The sequence below is a fragment of the Lampetra planeri genome, chromosome 31 (genome assembly GCF_965212315.1).
Source record: "Lampetra planeri chromosome 31, kcLamPlan1.2.h2, whole genome shotgun sequence".
Lineage (NCBI taxonomy): Eukaryota > Metazoa > Chordata > Hyperoartia > Petromyzontiformes > Petromyzontidae > Lampetra > Lampetra planeri.
The window spans coordinates 10265434-10288442 of record NC_136137.1 but is presented as its reverse complement, the minus strand read 5'-3'; the positions used below and the strand labels follow the sequence as shown (position 1 = coordinate 10288442).

Sequence of the window (23009 nt, the reverse complement as noted above, 5' to 3'; positions counted from 1 at the left end):
GTACATATTTCACCTCCGACGAGCACGGTTGGCTACGGACGGTGCAAAAGAAGTTCAACGTACAAACGTTGCAGACAGGATGCACAGAGATTCACAACACGAGCATCTGGTGCTCAGAGATCAATGTGAAGTCTTGCTCAGTAGGCAGTGCCTCATCTCCTGTTTGCAGCTCCGAGACAGTTTTGGAAATACCACATTGCTATGGTGGGGGCGAGTTTATCCATGGGACAGCCACTTTTGAATTCCCTACAAAGTGGTACTATTTTATCGACCTCGGAGGAATGATGGGCAGAGTCATCCCCGAACAAGGATCTAAACTGAAACTAAACTTTATTTGACCAGGTAAGGCCCACTGGGGCTATATAGCTCTTTTTCAGAAGCGACCTGGCCGCATATGGCAGCTCAAGGAAGTGGTTTATTACGTGGAAATTCATAGCTGCCAAATATTCTACACACATGTTTCTAAATGTTGAGGGAAGCACCGGAGGACCCGGAGAAAAATTCCACACGACCACGGGGAGAACATGCAAACTCCAAATATACAGCGGGCGTCATGGTCGGTATGGAACCCGCGACCTCCTGTATACCAGGCGAGACAGTTAACATCTCGTCACCGTGGCGTCCCGTCTGAGCTGGCAACTATACGAAACCCGCTTTGGTGTAAATGCTTTGAGCCACTGGGCCGGCTGAGCAGCGCCCGCCGCCGCTCGGGAGATGGAATCGTCGTTGATCTAGTCACGTGTCGACCGCGGCGCCCGCAGCCTGAGGAGCCGTGACGCTCCAGCAAATTTTTTTAAGCGTTCTGTTAGCATTAAGCACCAATGCAGACCGTGCAAACATATTTCTCTTTTACATGGCTGCGCACTTGTGAGCGTGCACATACAGCACAACGGAACTCCTGTTGGGCGGCAAAGTAATCTGCTTAGGGGCTTGAGAGATTGTCAAGTGGGCGAGACAATATTATCTGGGCTTAAAAAGTGAAACATGTTTCAGTCTGAATAAACAAACCCACCAGATAAAAAAAACACACTCGGGGGTGCATTTATCACCATACTTTATTGCCCCTTTAGATCTTCAAAGCTAAACACGTCTCAGTAATGAAAGGTGTACGAATTTGCTCACCGTTTTTCAAACGCTTTACCCTTTTGTCAATGTTCTTCCACCCCCCCCCCCCGTTGAGTCCGTTGTGTGCCGTCATCACAGCGACATGTGCATCATCCCCGTGGTCATTTTCTCTGCCGTTTATTGTTATCCGTGCGTTTTGCGTTGTCGTGTAAATGCTCGGGTGAAATGTAGCAGAAGCCCCCGTGTTTGTTTGCGAGCACGGCCCGGCTCTCCTTCTTGTGGGACTTGTAGGCCTTGCAGGGCCAGTCCCTCTCATGCATTTTTGAAAAGGAAATTACCACTCAAAAGCTTATTCAATTTTTAAAAAAAATTCTCAAGGATTTTTCCACGTCTAGGGAACACGAAACTTCAGGATGTCAGTGTCCACGTCTTCCCTAGCAATGGCACATCCTTGCGAGTCCCTCTCATTCCATGTCACCTCCCGCCCCGCAGCACACTGGCTTTGCATGGCACCGCAGCGTTCTGACCCACTCTCCAAGCGGCAGCATCTCTGCTGAACCCTCCATGCCCTGTGACACCACCCCAATGGACACCATTTCATTTCTCTTAGTTTGTAAGTTGGACCGGGTGTACGGTGGCGGGTATGTGTCCGTTTGAACTATATTAGGGCGACTGACCTTTGGATTCTTTATCTCCCGCAGGTACTGATCTGTGCAGAGTCTGTGGGCCGGGAGCTCCTATCACGGCGTCCAAAGGGCGGGGAGCGTGACGCCTAATTGAACTTCAATCCGCGGCTCTGCGCCATGACTGCATCTACATCAGCCGATCGCACCGAGCGTAAAAACTGAGATGTACTGCAGAGGCTCCAGGGGAGGCGGCTCGAACTGAGACCAAAAGCACTTCGGAATGCTGCGCGGCAGTCGACCGTGCGAGCCAGAGTGGAACACATCTGCACTGCGGCCTCGCTGATATTCGATACCACCGAGGAACTGTCCACTGTACTTTTTTTACTTTACTTTACGAGCCCCCGTTTTGACAAAGTGCAGAGACCGCCGTGTCACCGTGCGGCTGTCGTGGACTTTGCCCCGCGGAGGCGGGAGGCTGGACGGAGGAGGGCGGCGCTGTTCTGGATCCGCGGAGTCTGCTAGCGCCGAGCGGCGGCCCCGTCGGGCGGCCGGCATGGCGTCCAGCAGCAGCACGTGCTCCACCCCGAGCCCCAAGGGCCACCTGCCGGCCTACGCCGCCGGCGCCTACCCCTTCCTCTTCTCGGGGTCCGGCGGTGGGGCCATGTCGCCGCAGAGGCTGGGCGGCCTTCACCCACTGCACCAGATGTCCGTCAGTGGCTACAGCACGCCGTCTCCGGCAAGTGAGTGCTCCCGCCCCCCCCGGGATCCGTCCGCTGGGTTTGGCACCGTGCGTTTTTGATCGCCGTCCTAACGTGCCGCTCGGTGCTCCGTGCCTCGGTTGCTTCGAGTGCTCGCTCAGAAAAGGTTACTCTGGGGCAACGGGCACGCCGTGGTCTATTTGCACATCTGCCGACTTCTCGAAGATTATTGATTTTCCATTTCCCACGCTGCGGGCAAAAAGCACCGCATTGCCAAAAGTGGCGCACGCGCGCGCGCGTGTTGAATTGCTGTGGAAATCGTACGCGCCGCTTGCGGGAGGATTTTGTGAGACCTGGGCTTTTGCCGTGAATTTTTTTTCTGACAAAAATGTCATCGAGGGGCTAGAGATGGGGATGGGCCGAGGCGCGGCGTCGGTGAGTGAAAGCAGCGCCGCTGCTGCCCCCGCTGCTGCTGTAGGCATGCGCGCTCCCAGCCTAGCATGGGAGGCAGCGAGCATGGATAATGTGGAGATTACATGCGGCGGCTCTCTTTTACTCTTCATCTGTCCGCAGCTGCCTGCCGTCGTCGGTGCGTGCGCTGCGATCGTGTATTTAAACGAATGCGAGCTTAAGAGTCATGAGCCTCAATTTCCCGCGGCATTATGGGCGAGCTGTGAGAATAAAACAAAATCAAAGTGCACATTCGTGCGTGGCAAAACAAAAATAAAATAAACCTTACAGGACGTGCGGCGCATTACTGTAACGATTATTGAGATTGAAGGGACCATTGCGGGCCAGTCGACATGAACAAAAATTGTGGCGGTAATGTTGATCTTTATGCACAGCAGAATCGCGTTCCCAGTAAGGGATATTAAGGGATTGAATCATGCAGCACTTGAGTGGCTGCCGTGCATGGGTGTAAATTAATTCCTTGTCAGTTTGATCCCAACGCAGAAGCCCTCGGATAACCCAGCGCAGCTGCGCCAGCGTGTTTGAGAATGCCTCCTTAATTGAAATGTGACGCCGTCACGTCAGTCATCTGCGCGTAGCCTTTGGGCCTCTGTTATCGTTAGGTTCAACCAGTTTTCGCCTGCGAAAGCACCATCGTCGTGACACTTGAAGGAGCTATTTGCATACCTTGGGCACACACATGCGCGGGGCGTTGCGACCGCGTGACCTGCTGGCATGCGCGATCCCAAAGCGCCAGGCGCTGGTGCATTGGGCCCTTGTTACGCACAAAGTGCTTGCCACGAATGAACCACGATGCCTTGCTGACTCTCGGTAAGGAGCATAAATTATCACGCAAAATCTGGTCATCCTCGCAGCAGCTTTTGGCTAGCCATCAAACAAAGACGGTTGCTGCATCGCGCGTTTCCAGACGCGCTTCTGCGGCCGTCTGGAACACTCTTCCTTCCGATATGAGGAAGCCAACGGAGCTGTGCACTTTTAAATCTAAATTGAAAACTAATTTCTTTAGAACTGGTTTTTGTATTTAGTTTGTTGTCCTTTCCCTGCACCTCTGATTAGCGCACTCAACATTACGTAACGGCCGCAACGCGATACGGAGATAAAAATCGAGATTAAAATGAGAAAACTTCGGGACCCAAAAATAAAATCTATGTCGGTGGTTGTGTTACAGAAGACGTTAACGCGCCACCACGAGAGCCCTCGCGGCACGTGAAGGGCCCTTTGTTGTCGTCGCGACGTTGAATTGGCGTCGTTTTCTCTTTTCGTCGCCGTGTAATGCACGAGCGTGAATGCAAGTGCGGAGACCCGTAAATTAAGTTATCCGTTAAGTAGTCAGGAGGATTAAGCCGTTCACGGGTTGCTGCTCTAACTCCACCAGCGCAGGCAGTGAGGCTCGCACGAACCCATCTGGCGATTTCATAACGCGTACTTCATTTCCCTTGCGAAGATTTCCAAATAATAAGCAAGTAAGTAATAGAGAATAAATGTATAGACGTCTCGTCGCACTCCGCGGAATTGCCGAGCGGAGCACGCTGAGTTTTCCCCATTAACGAGCGTCGCAGCACGGAGCGTGAGCGATGCTTTTGGCGCGCCGCTATTTAAGTGGACACCAGGGCCTTACTTGAACCGCCGCTCGCTTCGAGAATGTGACCCGGTCTTCTTTCGCTAACCTCGGATGACTCGGGAGCGTCCGGCGCTGCCACACGGCGCCGGCGTTGCGCGGAGCCACGCGGCTCCCTGACCCCGCTGGGCCCGCGCACGCGTTGGCAACGCCGCGTGCCGCGGACGCCACGGCTAACTGGCTGTAAACGCTGGAGCCTTTGCCACAAATGCACTACGCTGGAGCCGGCCGCCGTGCGAGACCTCCGCCTCGGACGATCGGCTGCGCCACGCGGTGGGGAGCGGGGGGGTGAGTGGTTGGGTGAGCGGAGGGCGGGGGGCGGGTGGGGGCCGCGGGGCGCATCCGCCGGCCACGCGGTTAATGGATGCGGCTTGGCTCGGCGAGGTTTGCATCCGACATTGGCCCGGGGCTTGTGGGAATAGAGACATTAAGAGTTTTCACTTCTGTGCCACAACTCCCCCGGCTGCTGCTCGAAAAGCGAAAAACTAAAAAAATCCTCAAGAGAAAGGCGGGGGGGGGGGCTGTTGTGGCGACTGCAGGGTTCGCTGGGCCGGGTGGGTCCTTGAAGGCCGGAGCTTGGCGAGTGCGAAGCCTCATTGGTATTCCCCGTGGCGTCCTTCACTTGGCAGCGAAGTCCCATTAGACTGGTCTGGACATGCAGCCCCGCAGCCGCGTGACTCCTCTCGGCTCAGCTCGGTAGCCACGGGCCTATATTTAGAACAAATTAATGAAAGCGATCGAACCATAAAAAAGTAATGGTAATGAAGTTAGTTGTTAATGTTCTGCGTAAGGTGTTAATCTTCCCATTTTGACAACCTGAGAAAGGCTGTTGAAGTCCTTTCTGGGCACTGCTGCGTGTTGAGCAATGCATTTGTGAACTTGCTGATAACAGAATGTTATCTTCAGGTTAATAAATAGAGGGCTGGTGATTGCTGTGACACCTGGCATTTTTACCTCTGGGCTGATTCCACTTTCTGGGTTCCAGCATCATCACCCCTTTCTAGAAGCCAACATAAGACACTCTTATCGATGAAATTTATGATTTGGTAATGTCGTGCACAGTTGGCCCAAACAACTGAAAGCCATTATAGAAATTTTACATCCAGGCATTGCCACAAGCAGCGAAACCCTACACACAACAAGCACACTTTACGCGCTCCTTGACATCGTGTACCGTTCGCTAGTAATATTTAAAGGACTTAAGCACCCTCAACTCCTTTCAATTAAGGGCTTTAAATGATTAGGAGGAGGCACAGGAGAACTGGAACCGTTGTGGAATGTAGGTCACGGGGTTTCTGCCAGGACGCTGACTCCTAAGTCATTCCAGATGGTTTAAAATTCCTCCGGGAAGCAAAGCACTTTTATTTATTTACTCGTGCGCGTTTGCGTGACAGACGCTTACATGCGTGCCAGCTTTCACGAGAGAACTTCGCTAGCGGAGGATCCCGCACTGGGCGCCCTCTCGGTGAGCCTCGATCGCGGCGCCATTAGCGAACCACGTCAGTGACTGCTTACGTGCACATGTCAGTGACTGCACGGGTGCATTTGTGTGGGCGCGAGTGACCGTGTTGGTGGCTGTGTCAGTTGACGCGATGAGAAGAACATCCCATCGGCGGACTGCGTTTGTGCATAGCTCCTCTGTTCGTGACTGACTCTGTTAATGACTGTGCTAGTGGCCTCAATAGATCCTCGCTTAGTGACCCCCGCGTTAGCGCCTCCGTTACACTCTGTGGCGTTAGCAACCACGTTAGCGCTTATAAACTACGCTTGAGGACGGTGTTGAGTGCAGGTTGATGAAAGGGGCTCCGTGACCCGCACGGCGGTGAGGGAGACCTTCATCCAGCAATGATTGACTAAGGCCTCTACTTCCACGACTGCTGCTGGGAACGAAAGCGGAGAGTCTTTTTTCGTACGGCTGATGTAGATGCAGAACAACAACTGCCATTTCACATTACAGGAAACTTTGAGGAACTCCAAGGCACATCGCAGCACCGTTAAACTTCCTGGCACAGCAGCCAGTTGTTTTTTAAACTTTCTTTCCGAACTTGGAGATGATAAGGGAAAATTGTAAATAACAGATACAAGCTTGGTGCTTAAAACAAATGTGCAGCATTGGAGCGCCTGCCTGCAGTGGTACCGCATCGATCGAGCAAGCAGACCAAATTGCCGCCGATAAACTATAAACAGCAAATAACAATGCGATTGAGGGCATCTGCCAAGAAGCTAGAGAGCGGTCAATTTTGGTGAATCTCATACGTGTGTTTGCCCGCCCTGTTTATTCTCTCAAGGCTGTGTTTTCACACCGCTTTGAAATGTCTGCTCAGGGCATGGCACTGACAAAAAACTTACGGACCGCTGGAAAAGCCACCGCACGTCATTTTGAAAGCGTAAATATATATATACAATAGTTCCTTGGTTAACAGTTACATCGGTCAAGGGTTTTTCGGTTAAAGTTTAACGCCTCCCATCGGGCCCCATGGTTTCGACTGACGTTAACATTTTTATTCGCGGTACGTTTGCGTTATGCACGCGGGTGCCGATTTCGGCCAATCCGAGCGGTCGTACGTTTGTGCCGAGCCATCCCCTCAGCCAATCAGTGATGCCCATTTATGAGCGTTTAGACCTCCAACTGGCTTTGTTTACATTATAACGTTTTCTGTTTTGGCAGTGGAAATAGCTCTTTTGCAGACTCAGTGGTTTATTTATTTATTTTTGAACTTATAAGTGAATTCGACGAACAGTTGTTTCGGTTAACCGGAGTTTTTGTCAAATGGATTAAAAACGTTAACCGAATTTTACTCGCTTGTGCTCTAGCCCTCGTGTCGCGAGATTAGTCACCCATTCGGATCACTCACAGAGCAGTGCAACCCGAAACAAAATACTTTCAACGTTTGTTACGTTAAAGCTAAGGAAGCCAACAACGTATACAAACAGTAATCCCAGACAGAAAAATACATAAACAGTGCGATTGAGAAGGCAAAACAAAACAATAATCTCTTGAAAACATTTTTTCCCCCATATTAGGAAAATTTGTAGACTTTGGTGACTTGCTTACATGTTCATGCAACGCACGTTAATATACAACTCGTATGTTATCGTGCATCGCCCATCTCGGACGCGGGGAGCTTGCAATTGTCGTTCGTGGTAATTAAGCGATCGAGTCAATTGGGCCTTGGCGCAAGGTTGCGATGCCCCTTGGATCAACGTTAATGCCAGGAAGCGCGCGGCTCGTGAGCCAATTCTGCTAAACATTACCCGTCCGGAGGACGACGTCGCGTCTCCCCCCCCCCCCCCCCCCCGAGCGCGTTACGACTGCCAGTCGCTTTGATCCTCAGCCTCCAGCCCGTGCTGCACGTTGAGTTTCCGCGTCGCAGACATGCCCGCTGCGTGCGATAAATACTCTTTAAAAAAGCTGAACATAAGCAAGTTGGGTAACGCGAGGTGGCCGGGGGGTTCAGGGGTCAGAGCGCTGAAGAACTGACACCCTGGTTTCAAATTCGGGCAGCCGTCTCTGATTAAACGGGCCTCTCGTGTGCGGTGAGTCGATCCATTCACTCGTTCATAAATGTGTAATGCAGACAATTTGAACTTAAAAAGGGCATCTATGTGACCTTTTTTGCCATACTGACAAAAAACGACCCGTAGATATAACTGCTCAAATCGAGTTATGAATACTTTGATATCTTCTTGGTTCTTTCGGTAAAGTCACGTAGAAGGGAAATAAAACATAATAAATTGTATTTTATTATGTTGTATTTTTATTATTGTATTATTTCCCTTCTACATGACTTTACTGAAAGAACCAAGAAGATGAATCCCTGCAGTCACGAAAGCTTTAAATCGAAAAGTACTTTGATACTTGTATTGCCTGGACTGTTTGCGTTTTGGCGTTCTCTGGCCTAACACTGGTGAGACTAGACCACAATGAAGGCTGTCTCTGGTGTAGGCCAATCAGTTTCAAAGAGAATGCTTGTATAATTATCAGAGCATGTTTTTTGCATGTCTTTCCACAAGTGCGTGTGCTTAATGCAGACCTGATGCTTTGCAATAGGTTTCTATTTGGTGTTTGAACATCTTAACACCTCCTGTTTTATCGCCAGAAAGGGAAAAAACTATTTTTTTTTCATCGTCTTAAAAAGGACATTCATGCAGACATGGGAGAAGACTGAGGAAAGAGCAGAGAGTCTTCAGATTTGCACGGAAGGACGGCACTGATGCTGCGCAGTGCAGAACAGATTGAATGCCAGTTGTCACCAAGGACTGACATCGAGACGGATGGATTGGTTTGCGATTAAACAAGGCTGTTCGTGTGTTATAAGTTGATTTTATCAGGCCGGTCACCAATGACTGCACTAAAAGAAAATATCTCATTACGTTTGGTTCTGTACTTAATTTGGCAAAAGTCTAGCTCCGGCACTTAAAGTATTGGTTTGACATTCATGCAACGAACATTGCTCTCATACGGCAGGCTGGGGTGGAATTCTAATAGCACAATTGGAATAAAACTGTGGGGAAAATTACATTTTATTTTTTATTACTTGGAAGCACTCGCCTGAGCTCACGTGCTGCTAACTGCCATCCTATCTGCACCTCCAATTAGCATGGTTGGCTACGTACGGTTTTGAAGAAGTTCAACGTCCTATCACTGATCTCCTCAGTGACAGAGCACTGTGCTCCAGCCTGGTCCAGGAGCGAGTATAATTGAATAACGCAATGCGCGTCATAACTGGAACTCTGAAGCCGACACCAATTCCCTGGCTCCCTCTTCTGGTTAACATTCTGCCACCAAATATCCGCAGAGACGTGCAAACTGCAAGGAAGCGTGCCTCTTCCGTTGCCCATGCTAACTGACTACCCGCCAAATCAAGGCCTCATCGATATCCCTCGCCGCCAACTCGACTCCTGATCCCCCTTCTCGGATCGTGCATTCACCGTCCTAGAATCCCGCCCGGATCCGCGAGAACGCTGGCAAACCGCGTGGAATGACACGGATACTCAGAGACCCAAACGTTGCACCTCCTGGCTTTGGCATTACTCGAAGACACCAGTGCCCCATCGACTGCATCAAAACATCGACAGACCCGACGCACCGCATCTCCTTCATGATTGGAGAATTAACGACAAGCCACAGTCTTGCAATCGCGGCCATGCAACCCAAGCTAGGCACCGTACAGTAAAACCCCGGATCGCGAGTAACTTGGTCTGCGAGTGTTTTGCAAGACGAGCAATTTTTTAATATAAATATTAATTTGATAAACGAGCGAGGTCTTGCAATACGAGAAGTACATGTATACGCTTTGTCTGCCGAGCGTCACGTGATCACAACTGACATACGAGTGCTTTGATATACGAGTGCTTTGGATTACAAACACGTTTCCGGAACGAATTATGCTTGCAATCCAAGGAGTCTGCGCTCCTTCAGCAAAACTCCACAAACTCCCTCGTGAAGCCTTCTCATGGCAAGCAGACCTCGGCATTGGCAGCGAGCCCTCTGAAAGCATTGCCATCGTTGGCAAGGTGGGGAAGAACTCTCCTGTACCGGAGGCTGTCGAACAAGAGGCTGCTCGGGTCAGGCCCACGCTCAATGTTTGTCACGGGTCACATTGACAGACAGGGCAAGAACGTGACACGGCCGTGCCGCACGCCTCTGACACGGAACAATCGCGGGAGGGGCGAGGTGAGGGCGGGACGGGGGGGGGGGACACCTCGACGGCGTCGTCTCCCGCTCGCTCGGGGAAGAGTGGCAGCGGCAGATGCGAGTCGCCGGGTGGCGGCGGCGGCCTTGCTCCGTGCCCTCCCCCGCCCGCCCGCCCCCGCCGCCCCCGCCTGGTGCCGGGCCAAGGGAGACGAGGGGTGCCCGTGTCACCGTGCCCACCGACACGTGCGGAGTCCATCTATGGGCCCATGCGTTCGTAACGCACCGGCGGCGTCTTGACGGCCGGTGACAAGAACCGGCTTGTTTGTCGTTTTGTGAGTACAAGGCAGGCTGTTTCTTTCCCCTTGAGCCTAATGAATATTTTAAATGAGGCGATGTTTTTGGTACGATACGTCTACAACTGCCTTTACCCTCGTGAGCGTGAAGAAGAAGAAGACGACGATGACGACCTAAGAAGAACGACCGGCGCTGTGCAGCGTCTCAAGCCCCTGAGTGGCTTTGTTGAGCAGCACGCAGCTGAAGTGCCACTCTGCACGCGATTGAGAGCGTAGCCGCCCGTGCCGCACCACACAGCTGCGGCGGGGCCGGTGAGGGCCCGAGCCGGGCACTCCGGAAAACACAATTTCCAATTTTTGGTTGTTTAAAAAAAACAACAACAGCGAGCATCATGAACGCGCTCTCCCCTTTTCCGGTAAACAGCGCCCATTAAATGTTTTGAGGGAAATGAGTTCCCAGGCTGCTTCATGGTTCACAAAAGGCTTCTCTGGCTTGGCTGGGACAATTTTACTGGGGGGGGGGGGGTGGGAGTTGCTCCACAATGGAAGCAGACGCAGATAAATCTGGGCCATTCATCACAGATGGATTGTGTCTGAATTTGGTGAGAATGCGGCATCCTTCATCGGCGAGCAGAGTCCGCTCCATTGTTGTGCACAGACACGAACGTGAATGGGGAAAGTTACACATTAACTGCAGCCTTCCTTGATCACAGGCACAATTTCCCGGTGCTTTGGCTTTTTTTTTGTTCCGGCGGATTTGTCAGAGGAATGTCTGAAAATCTCAGCGTCTCCAAGACTTGCAGACGGTTTTAGCTGCGCTGATGCGCCCAGCATTAAACGATCAGTCCATGAGAACATGTGGTCAATCAAAATGTGCGCGCGCCACTTTTGAAGCTTAATCTCTACTTCTTAGCGAGCTATTTCCCTTTATCCCTCGATTGCGATGATATAAATGGTTAGACTGGCACTGGTGTCCACAAAGGGCTGGGGAATAAAGAGTGTGATGCATTCCCAGAAATACGCAATTGTCTTGTAGATGCGTTGTCCCCAACAAGTCTGAAACCTCATAATAATTTATAGTTTCTCTTTACATTCATGGCTATATAGCACTGCAACTACGTCACTGCCACTCATGACCTTAACTTTAGAGTCTTGAGTCTTGTTTCTCTTTAATGGGCGGCAGGGTTGAGCGTTGGAAACACTTGTGCCTCACAGCAAATAGGACCTGGGTTCGATTCCCGACTCACATGTTTTTCTGTGCTGAGTTTTGTACATTTCTCCCCTGTTCTTCGTGGCTTTGCTCCAGGTTCTTTGGACTCGTCCCATACAACATATGGGGTGAAAACAATACTGCGTAATAAAACCCACAATTATTTTACTAGTTAAGGCCCGCTGAGCTGTGGAGCTCTTTTTCAGAAGTGACCTGGCCGCAAATAATAGCTCAATTAAGTGGCTTGTTGTGGGGGCATTTATGGCAGCGAAATACTCTAAATGCATGTTTCTAATGTAGAGGGAAAAACCGGAGGACCCAGAGGAAAAAACACGCGACCACGGGGAGAGAGACACGCAAACTCCAAATATACAGCAGGCTTCAGGGTTGGGATCGAACCCACGACCTCCTGTATACCAGGCGAGGTAGTTAACATCTAGCCACCGTGGCGGGCCAATGCAACTGGTAAGTAGCCAAACACCCAAATGCCGACACATTTCCTGAAAATAGCTCGATTGGCATTTCACACACGGTAGCAGCAGCAATATTGCCCACGCCTGTGAAAACCTGGCCAGGACCCTTCTTGAAAAAAAGAGTCTTGAGACTCGGTGAGGCTTTCCTGGGTAAAATAAGCGGAATAATACAATGAACAAAAAGCTTTGAACATGTGACAGAGAGTGTGGGGGGCCTCCCCCCCACAGCCTCGGCGTGGTGCTGTAAGTCTAGAGGCGCTTGTTGGTGGTTGCGTCGCTTACAATAACCACATCCACTGGGAGGGAGACATGGAGCCTCACACGTCACCGTCCTTGTGACCTCTCGTAACCGCCGATGTTTCTGCGATGAGTAACGGCGAGAGAGGCAAACATCCGCTGTGCATGCAGTGCTCTAGCCACACGTAAGCATGCCACACACACACACACACGCCACATCCGTTACGCGTTGGTACGTGTGTGGGGGGGCTGGTTGTCAAAACGTTATGAGAATGGACATTTAAGTGTGAATGTGTGCACAGATTTGTATCATCGCGCTCGACATTTTTACAGCTTCAGAGACAGGGAGCAGAGAGGAAACGGTTGCCATTCTGCAGCGCACAGGCCCCACGAGCCATGGTTTTGAGATGAGCTTCTGCGGCCGTCTGGAACGCTCCTCCCGACAAGAGGAAGCCCCTGGGAGCTATGTACTTAAACCATCTCGGATTGAAAACTCATTTCTTTCCAACTGCCTTTTGCGTGTCAGTTTGTTGTCCATCCCCAGCACCTCCCATGAGCACGGTTAGCTACGTACAGTGCGAAAGAAGTTCATCCACACACATTAGTTTCGGCGGCACACCATCCAGCCGAGCCAGTTTCTCTCTACAAATCAATGCCGTGGGAATAGAATGACCGAGAGGGCGCGTATATCATACCCCCACCTCCTCCCCGCGGTGTTTACGCGAGAAGCGGTTTGCTTGAAAATATACTTTAGTCGTTTTTTTGTTGTTGTTCAAGGTTACGTGCCAGGGCTGTCACCGTGTCACCGTGAAGGAGGCCTCGTTCTCCTGTTTTTACTCATCACTCAGAATCTGGCCTTCATGCGGCTGCAACCAATGGCCGTGGTAGCTTTGACCTACTTTAAACACGTGGAATATTAACCTCGCCGCCGCTGTAACGTCACCGTGTTTACTTAGCTGCTGCGTGCTCTGCAGCCGCGCATCGTGTTCCGAGGTGGAGCATGAATAACGCATGTCCCGGTGGTGCGGCACGCACGATATTTGTCAATGGAATCTTACCCCCCCCTCCCCTTCTATCCGCGCGCATTTGTCTCATAACTGGATCAGTCTAGTGGGTTTCTTCGTGAGAGCACGCTCGCTCGCTCCTTTTTTGTGTAATATTAGCGATTGCTGGAATGGGTTGCGTCTGGGAGGATGTTTTGATACTGCATGCTGGTCAGGGTCCTGCAGCGCCAAAGCACGCGTTGGGAGAGTGAGAGTGCAAGCTAAGCCAAACGTTACTTCTAGATTTGAAGTTTTCGTGACTGCAAGGATCCATACTCTTTGGTTCTTTCGGTAAAGTCACGTAGATGAACAAGAAAATAACTAAATTAAATCACGACGTTTCGGAGGCAACACAAGCTTCCGTCATCAGGTGGAACTGCCACAGCAAAATGACTGTAGTGATTTAATTTAGTTATTTTCATTTTATTATATTTTTTTATTATTAAAATAAAAATCTACGTGACTTTACCGAAAGAACCCAAACGTTGTCCGGGCTTGGTCTGGACCTAGTCCCTGGTGGTTTGAGAAAGGCTTTTTATCCTCCCTGGTGTCCCCAAAGGCTTTTGTGGACATGTCAAGGGATCTGTCCCGGACTCGAACTCGTAATGTGGGAAAAGGGGCGTGGGGGGCTACCTGAGTAGCGGGGTGGGTGCTGGTAGATGAATAGGCGGGGGCCTGTGGGCAGTGGGTGAAGCCAATGGTCAAGTGGGCGTGGATATGTAAAAGTAGGCGTGGCTGGCGGAGGGGTGGGAGGGGCCGCCAGTTTTCCATGTGTCCCTGTTGAGCCTCCCATCAATGAAATAGCTACAGGTGTGAGAGTGGAGGTGCAAGCAGGTATCTCAACAGCTACCATCCATACCTGTCCCCTGAATGCTGTTCAGACCCTCAACTCTGGCCATGGAAGTTGGGGGAGGGGCGGGCGGGAGGGGCTGAGCCCACGGGGCCACTTAGCTTACGGAGTATGGTCACCCAAACCCAGGTACTGATGCTGTTTCTAGGCCGTTCCTGAGGCAACCGAGGCCTGGTTAGAGCGGTGGCCATGGCAATGAGGCATCTGTTCTCACACGATGACGCACCAAGATGTTATCGTCTAAAGCTCCGGCGTGTGACAGCAACGTGCAACATTTTCACGGTGCGATTGGACCTTGAAAGTGAAGTCTATTCAGGCCCAGCATTTGTCAGAATACAGTAGGGTACGGTGTCTATGCTTTCACTGGTGCACAGCCTGTGATACTAGTTAGCTATGAGATGAAACCGCAGAACCCGGAGGAAACCCATATAGAAGAGGAGGAGAACATACAAGCTTCACACAGAGAGGTGCCGTGGTGATGAGATGTTAACTACCTCGCCTGGTATGAAGGAGGCCGTGGGTTCGATCCTGACCCTGACGCCTGCTGTATATTTGGAGTTTGCGTGTCTCTCTCTCTCTCCATGTACGCGTGGATTTTTCTCCGGGTCCTCCGGTTTTTCCCTCCACGTTTAGAAACTTTGCATTCGGTGTATTTGGCTGCTATAAATTGCCACACTTGGTCAGCTATCATTTGTGACCAGGTCACTCTAAAAAGAGCTGTATCGTTCAGTGGGCCTTATTCGGTAAACCAAAAAAATAGTTTAATGATCATATTTACATTTGAATTCATTCATCACGCCACGAATATTGATCGTCAAATGTGCGGCAGGCAAAAAATGTTAATTACTATTCAACATTTGTTATTTCTAATTTCCCTCGGATTAAGCAAAGTATTTAAAAACACACAGAATGTGCTGCCTCACGCTTGGGTGAGCGTTGGAGCCGCCCCGTGCGGCCCCCGACGCACGTGTTCGTTCAGGTTGCACAGAGACGCGTGTTCGTTCAGGTTGCACAGAGACGCGTGTTCGTTCAGGTTGCACCGAGACGCGTGTTCGTTCAGGTTGCACAGAGACACGTGTTCGTTCAGGTTGCACAGAGACACGTGTTCGTTCAGGTTTGCACCGCGGCGTTTGTTCGGCCGTCTGGTCGCTCCCAAGTGCCGGGTAGCGAAACGTCGGACCTCGCGCCGAACAGCACGCAGCGGACCTGACGGCAACAACATTGGCGAGTTCTCCGTTTGCCTCTCTCGGCACTCTGCCGTTGGGAGATTAGAGATTGTTGGCACCGCGGTTTGGGTCACCGTGCCCCGCGCCAGGGCACGGCGGGGGGTCGGGGGTCGGCTTGCCGCGAGCCAAGCGGACCCCCCCCCCCTGTCACCCAGCGTGCTGGTGGTGTAATCCATCTGAGTGTGGGGTTTGTTTGGTCTTGTTTTACATTCTTCAGTTGCCGGAGAGCAGTAACGGGCGGCGGAGAGAAAGGGGGTGCTGCTGCTGCTGCTGCGTCTGTGTTGGTTCTCGGAGGGCAGTGCCCTGTGCGTGCGCGTGTCTGTGCGATGTTTGCGTGCGGAGTTGTGCGGCAGCAAGCCGGTCTGCCCCGCCGCATTACGAACCCGGTGACCCCGTTTCATTTCGCCACCGCAGCTAGCAGCTAACGTTATTGGCGATATCTGAGCCATTGCCAGGACTTCCCCCTAGCTTGATTGAGTACGTGCTGTGGTGAGTAAACATGAGCACTGGGGAGATTAAGGCGGCCAGGGTCTGTTCCTGGCCGCCACCACTCCATTGCATGCTGTGTCAGTTTAAATGCCCATCGACAGCCCTTGCCCTAACAGTCTTTGAGGCTACACAGCGGAGAGAGACTTTGTGTTGCGGCTAAGTGATGCACCGGGTCGCGATGTTTCTTTGCGTGAACTGAGAACGCGTTAATGTGGGCTCGCATCTGCATGAACTTAAAAAAAAGACAAACCCAGGAAGTTTTAATTTAAAGCTTTCGTGACTGCAGGGATTCATATTCTTGGTGCTTTCGGTAAAGTCACGTAGAAGGGAAATAATAAAATAAAATAAACATAATAAACCCAGGAGGATTACCCTTTTATTTTCGGCAGCAAAAAATTTCATTGACGAATATTTAACGGGTGGCACATATGAGAAGGCTGCGGCCAGCGCGCGGGGATGTGCACGCCGCGAGCCTCTCGCTCGCTGCGCTTTTGTTTCCGACTTCGCGGCTCAACGATCCCGCCTCCTCCCCCCCGTTGCCGTTCCTTGATGCTCGTCCTGGGAATTCGGGGGGTGCCTGGTCCCATCACCCCTGACCGATCGCTCTCACTGTACGCATTAGCACCGAGCGGCATTCCCGCTTCCTGCCTGCGGCTCTGTGGTCCCCCCCACCACCCCCCCACCCACTACCCCCCCCCCCAGCTCGCGCTACCGAAACCTCCCCGGGAGACGCGGAGAGCGCTGTGGCTGCACGGGGCCGCACGGCACGGCGGCGTTCGCTGCGCACGGCACGCGCGCGCGTGCGTGCGTGCGTGAAATGCGACACTTGACGAGCCTCGCTGACCCAGTGCGAGGATAAACGGCGAGGGTCGAGGCTTGGTATCCGCTCGGAGCGAGACGCGCGCCTCGCTCCGTCTCGCTGGGGAGCCGCTCGACACGAGCGAGCGTCCAATGCCTTGCTCGTGGCGACATCGTCGTCGCCGTCGGCCGTGTTCGATCCACTGCTGGATGAAGGCCTCCCCGAAGCCGCCGCCGTCTGGCGCGGTTGTAACGTTGTATCTTAGCTGCGGGAGTTCGTGTGTCAACTGAAGATCGGAGAACAGAGCTTTATATATTGACAAAAACCCATTGTTATACTATATATATTCTTTTATGCATTAGGTGCTGCTATTATATTCGATCTCTGCTGGCAAAGTGTGGTTGGCTTGGTCCCTGGTGCAAGCATTGAAATGGGGCCCCCTCTCTTACCCAGCATCTGGGCCTCTCTGGCCCATGGGCCCTAGCGCAGTTGCACCGCCTGCACCCCAAATAGTTACGCCACCGTATATATCTGTACAGCATGGGGAATTATAGCTGCTGCAATTTATTCTGAACATCAGAACTATGTGCACTGTGTGGGTGTGTACAGCTATACACTGTGCATATCATGTGCTGTGATTGTGTGTGGTTGTGTGGTCTGTTATGTGGGGGAGCGGTAGTGTGGTGGTTAGTGTGCTGTGCTTTGAACCTCGCTCACAGCCACGAATATTTGACTCATCCTGGGCCTCTCCTAGGTCGACTCGGCCTCAAATGAGTACCTGTTGCGGTGTGTAAATTTCGCCACTCGGGAGACAAAGGCGCATCATGTGCTCTGATTGTGTGTGGCTGTGTGGTGATGTACCTCGCGAACTCGCCACGTGTGTGTGTGTGTCTGTGTGTCTGTGTGTGTCTATGCGTGCGTGCGTGGCTGTGTTGTGTGCCCCGCTGACTGCTCGCGACGTGCGTGCACACGGCTGGGCGCGATCGCGGTGAGCGCGGTGGGCCGAGAGCCACGAGCGGTTTGAGGCCCTCAAAACGGATCTTATTTGCTTTCGTAAGAAAAGAGCCTTTTCAGTCGCAGCCAAAACTAACGCGGGTTCACACTGAAGTTCTCCAAATTGTGTTTGAAAGCCTCGATATGCATTGCATCAAAAACATTACTGGACTCTATTCTGCTGGAAGATCCAAAGAGTGGGTGATGGGATTATCAACACATTTTTTGTTCGGATCGCGTTTCCTTTTCCGGTTTGCAGCCATGAGCACGTGTGCGGCACACACGTGCGGTCATTTGTGAACTCTGCAAGCCCGGCTTCTCGGAGGCGGTGAGCGGCGAGGCATCGCGCTCGGAACGTGGCGGCGGCGGCTGCTGCTGATGCCACCCCTAATTGAGAAGTAAAATTCCTCGGCTTGGAGAAGTGGATCTCGCTCGAGTGCCGGGCCGTCCTCTGGGACGTTGCCGTTTTTTTGTCGAGGCGCGTTTTTGTTTTGTTTTGCCGGAGTGTCGGTTCGTCGCGAGGCTTTGTCGGAGCCCCAGGGTTCACAGAAAAGGAAAGAGAGGGAGAGAGAGAGAGGAGCCTTTTGTCGGACAAACGTCGCACGGGAGTCCTGCTGATGCCGGGCACCCGGCAGACAAAGGCCCGCGATGTTGAATGACACGGTCCTTTCACCGCTCGCCCTCCATCCCCCGTGATGAACTAACAATGTGTGCTCTTCTGTCCCTCCGTGCTCGCTGCTGCTGCTGCTGCAGCCTCACGTGCTCTCTCCCTGGGTAATCTAGCCGGACCAATTCCCCTCAATTCCATTTGAAACTCGGCCGACAACGCTGATTTTAAAAACCACATGTTGTTTGCGGTTGTTTCACGAAAGGAATGCGCCAAACTAATTAAAGATTCATATTCTTGGTTCTTTCGGTAAAGTCACGTGACTTTACCGAAATAACCAAGAATATCAATCCCTGCAGTCACGAAAGCTTTAAATCGAAATTTAATTAAAGATTAATCGAACAGGGCTTTTCATCTTTGCATTGCATCGCGTTGCAGAGTTTGGAGCCTCTATAAGCGATACAAATTTTAATCTATGAAGCGAGACTGCAATTTAAATCTGCAAAACATCAAGTTTGATAATAATGAAAAAAATAGAAAAATAAAGTTAAAGTAAGCAAACGTCTCTTTACTTACCTCATAGTTCAATAAGCACTAATTGGAATAATTTGAAAGTTAATCATAGGGAATAATGCACGAAGCGATCGTTTGCCGGCACAAAGCGGTGTAATCTCTTACTCTTAGAGTCTCCGAGCAGCCATTCAAGGCACAATTGTTCGGGGTGAAGCTATCCCCGGTGTTATGAATGGTTCCTAAAGCGCGCAGTTTCTCGAGCACACCCGCACCCTCAAGTTTAAAACAAAAAAGGAGGGCGCCCCTTCTCTCCCCCCCCCCCCCGCAAAAAAGGGGAGGCTTTGATTTTGTTGCGTCGCGCACACCCTGCCATCTTGCGCTGTCACTCCCGAGGGGTCAGTGGGAGGTTGCAGTCTCCACTTAGGGTTCACCCAGAGTTCAGCCGCATACATTAGGTGATGCGGCGTCTTTCACTGGGAGGGCTCCGTGCGCGGTGGTGGGGGTGATGGTAGGGGGGCCTCGCGTTCACAATGCGGCACCGACCATTTGGCCCGGGAGAGCAGGGAGAGGAGTTTTAACTTCGGAGGCCGGAATCCGCGTCTCACGCTGCTGCTGGCCCGTGGAAGGGACGCGCGCCCCGACCCAGACGGCGCGTGTGCACGAGCGGGCTCGTCCGAGAGGCGCTGCTCGCCTGCGCGTGGGACGGCCGGCTTCAGGGAGGCCGGCTCGGAGAAGTTGCCGGGACGCGGCGGCCCTGCGCCACGAATGCCGGCCGTCGCGGCGGGGAGCGGCGGTCGTTTGGATCGATGACGAAGCTTTCGTTTCTGCTCAACGGGCGTCGTTGACGTGAGCTGCCGGGGAGCACGCAGCAAAACCGGGGAAACCGGCGGCGCGCACGACGTCGCGGCTGCGAAGGGTCTTAGGTCGGGCGGCGGTGGTTTCCGCTCGTGGTGGTGGTGGTGGTGGTGCGCTTGGACACGGCTGCGTAAGAGACCCTTGCTTGGGCAGCTCTGACGCAATGGGGGAAATTATTCACCCGCGGCGGCGATGGTGCGGCCTGCGTTAGGTGAACTCGGTCCCACTTGGCTCCGCGAACGCGACTGGCGGAGGGGGCCGTGGACGTCGTGACGGGGCGTCGGGGGCGAAGTCCAAAACAACAGAGTGACCGGGGGTAGGAAAGAAATCCGCCGAGCTACCAGAAGAGCGGGCGCTGGCGGAGTGGGACGCGGCGCTGAACGATGTACGACTGTATGGTGGAGGCGTTGGCGATGAGTCCGCGGCGCTACCACAACGTGTGCGTGGGGAGCCCCTCCTCCTGCATGCTGCACGACAAGAGCCTCTCCCCGGGCTGCTACGGCACGGGGAGCCTCACGCCGTCCGACTGGAGCCAACACAACAGCACGCCGTGTACGTCCCCTCCTCGGCGTGTCGCGAGCGACCACGGTCGGCACCGCTCTTAGTGACGTCGGTTGTTTAATCGCGAGAGTCGTCGGTGAGTCCCTGGACTCATTTTAACTTTTTATTTTATTTTTCCAGGCAAGGCCCGCTGAGCTATATAGCTTGTTTTTCAGAAGCGACCTGGTCACGAATGATAGCTAAACGAAGTGGCCTATTGCGCATGTTGATTCTAAATGCGGAGGGAAAATCCGGAGGACCCGGAGAAAAATCCACACGACCACGGGAGAGATATGCATACTCCGAATATGCAGCAGGCGTTAGGGTCAGGATCGAATCCACGACCTCCTGTATACCAGGCTAGGTAGTTAACATCTGCGAGACGTTAACTACAGCAGGGTCGTGCTTTGGGCTGCTTGGCCCGTGCTGTTCGTGAGTGGCTCGTGCGCTGGCTCTGCTCTTGCTTTGGTGAACGTGCCGAGGGCATAGCTGTGCCCGTGTTGGTGCGCGGGTGTGCGTGCGTTCCAACGATATTCGGCAACTTGTTATCAGCGATGGCGTCGTTGAAATTTTTTCTATTAACGCGAGCGCGTCGTGTGCGTTTTAAAGGAAGGGCGAGAGGGCGAGTCACACATCAGATGTGTGACATCAGATGTGTGACTCGCGCCACCGCGCCTCCAGCAATGCAAGCAGCAGCAGTGCGTGAGCAGCCCTCGAGGTGGATTTTCCAGGCTTATTTCACGGTGCTTGCGATTGCCCGCGACGATGGCCGCGGCAGTAGGCGCGCAGCGGTGAACGTGTCGCGCAAAGGGCCGCCACCGCTGAATAGTAATAAGACTCTAATACCGCGCGTTGTGCGCAAGCCATCGCCGAGCCCGCACGGATCCTTCTGTGCTGTTAGGGACGTGCTGGAGGCTCTGGCGACTGAAGCTTTTGTGCTTAAGCCGTGATAATGAGGAGGTTTTAGAAGGTTTGACAGGTCACCATACACGCTTAGCCCGGGGTAGGGCTTTAATGTGGCGTGCGGGTGACACCCGTCTCGGGATTAATTAGGGGCTGCGCTTTAATATACGAGGGATCCCATTAAAGCACGTCTCTCGCGTTTGACGTATTTTTTGTCATGCCCAAATTACCCGGCCGCGGTAAGTGATGTATCCATGGCGATTAAAATGGGTGGGGGGGGGGGTGCTCTTAAATTCATTGCTTCACCGCCCTCACTCTCGGTGTGTACCAAGGACAAAGTGGATTAATTAATAAATCTCAACGTGGTGAACGCTGCACGTAGAGTTGCTCCCGTTGGCGATGGATATGAGGGGGGGGGGGGCTGAGACAGATTTTTTTTTACATTTGTACCGCGGACATTGCGTCCGGCAGTTTGCGCAAAGATAAACGTGGATTGGCAATGCAGAAGGAGCGATGGCTGACAACGTCGTTGACTTGGCTGACGTCAGCCACGTTTCGATCCACCGCTGGACGAAGGCCTCCCTCAATCCGCACCCGGACACGCAACGGTGGCAATGTCGTCGCTCCATCTCCATGGTGAACGAGCCCCTTGGGCGGCCGACAGAGCGGCTGAATCACAGCGCAGAATGATGTTGTGCATCAGCAATTGTATTTTTTCCCAATTTGCCGTTTTGCTTGGTAAACTTGTTTTTTTATTAGTTTGGCAAAAATCTAACTGAGCCGTGTTGAGTGGAGTCATGTGAAAGTTTAACTCGCAATTTGAATTTAAGTGCGACTGTTATTTCTGAGGCGCTGCACAAGCTGAGAGGAGGGTGCGCGTAATGAGATCACGGGCCAAGAAGAGTACTTAAATTTTTAAGGGGAAGTTCACGGAGGAAAAGAGAACTTGTCTGCTCAGGCACGAGCGAGCGCCGTCACGAGGTACACAGCGTGGTACGAGTTGGGGGGGGGGCGTGGGGGGGGGTGGGGTGGTGATGCCAGCTGGTCGCGTTGCGCCGTTGGCGCTCGCTGTCACAAGCGGCGCTCACAGAGCATGCCGGCGCAGGGGCAGCTGATGAGCCGAGTCCGCGTCTCCGGCTCCCACTGGCCGGCCGCCGTCGGGTTTGAACCGACGTGGTAACGACCCCCGTCGGGCAGACCCCCCACCCCCCGCACACAGAGGCGCGGTATTGTGAGCCGAATGTTGCGTGGCACGGAGATGATCGGCGAGCCCCACGCGCCGTGACATTTCGGGCCCGTGTCCACGCCAGGGCCCGACAGAACCCGCGTCTGTAATCGCGGGAGCTTGATCTGGCGTTTAGCAAGCATCTCCGCCGTCAGTAATTGTGCGCGGTCCTTTGCGGTTATACTTTTTTGAGAGACCGCGCCCCGACAGCTCAGATGAAAGCGGTGGCAGTTCCGGGGGGGCTGCTAATCAAGTGGCGGTGCCAACCGAGTTGGGTGTATCAGCTGGTGCCCAGCACTTGCCGCCGGATGCTGTAGCGATAGCCGAGCGACGAATCGCAGGTGGCACCCACGTGGAAAGGCGTCGCTACGAAGCCTCCCCTCGGCTTCGGCTCTCACTCGAATCAGCTGAAGTCGGTGTTTCAGAGCAGATGCGAAGGCTTTAGTCGTTTTTCAAACCCCCACAAAGGCTACGCCCCCCCCCCGCCGCCACAGCGAATGTCTCGTGGCTCTGAGATGAGAAGAACAACAACGAGAGGCTGAGAACTTCATTTCTCTGAGCGAGCCGTCGCACGGCTCCCATGCCCGCTGTGCGCCTTTCACTTTTGCCGTCTAATGCAACGCCGAGCGCCATTACT

The 23009-nt window shown here is 52.8% G+C and overlaps 1 protein-coding gene across 5 annotated transcripts in view; it reads left to right on the top strand.

The window, feature by feature from the left end:
- Nucleotides 1-23009, top strand: part of RARB (retinoic acid receptor beta) — an 89106-nt gene that overhangs the window by 36185 nt on the left and 29912 nt on the right. For 2 of the 5 annotated variants that reach the window (XM_078609260.1, XM_078609262.1), the window contains exon 2: nucleotides 1767-2431. In XM_078609260.1, the coding sequence (XP_078465386.1) occupies nucleotides 2245-2431 (187 nt within the window). In that variant the 5' untranslated portion in view covers nucleotides 1767-2244. Of the gene's footprint in view, nucleotides 1-1766; nucleotides 2432-19999; nucleotides 20257-23009 lie in introns of those variants that run through there. The other 3 variants (XM_078609264.1, XM_078609263.1, XM_078609261.1) reach the window with 3 other exon arrangements.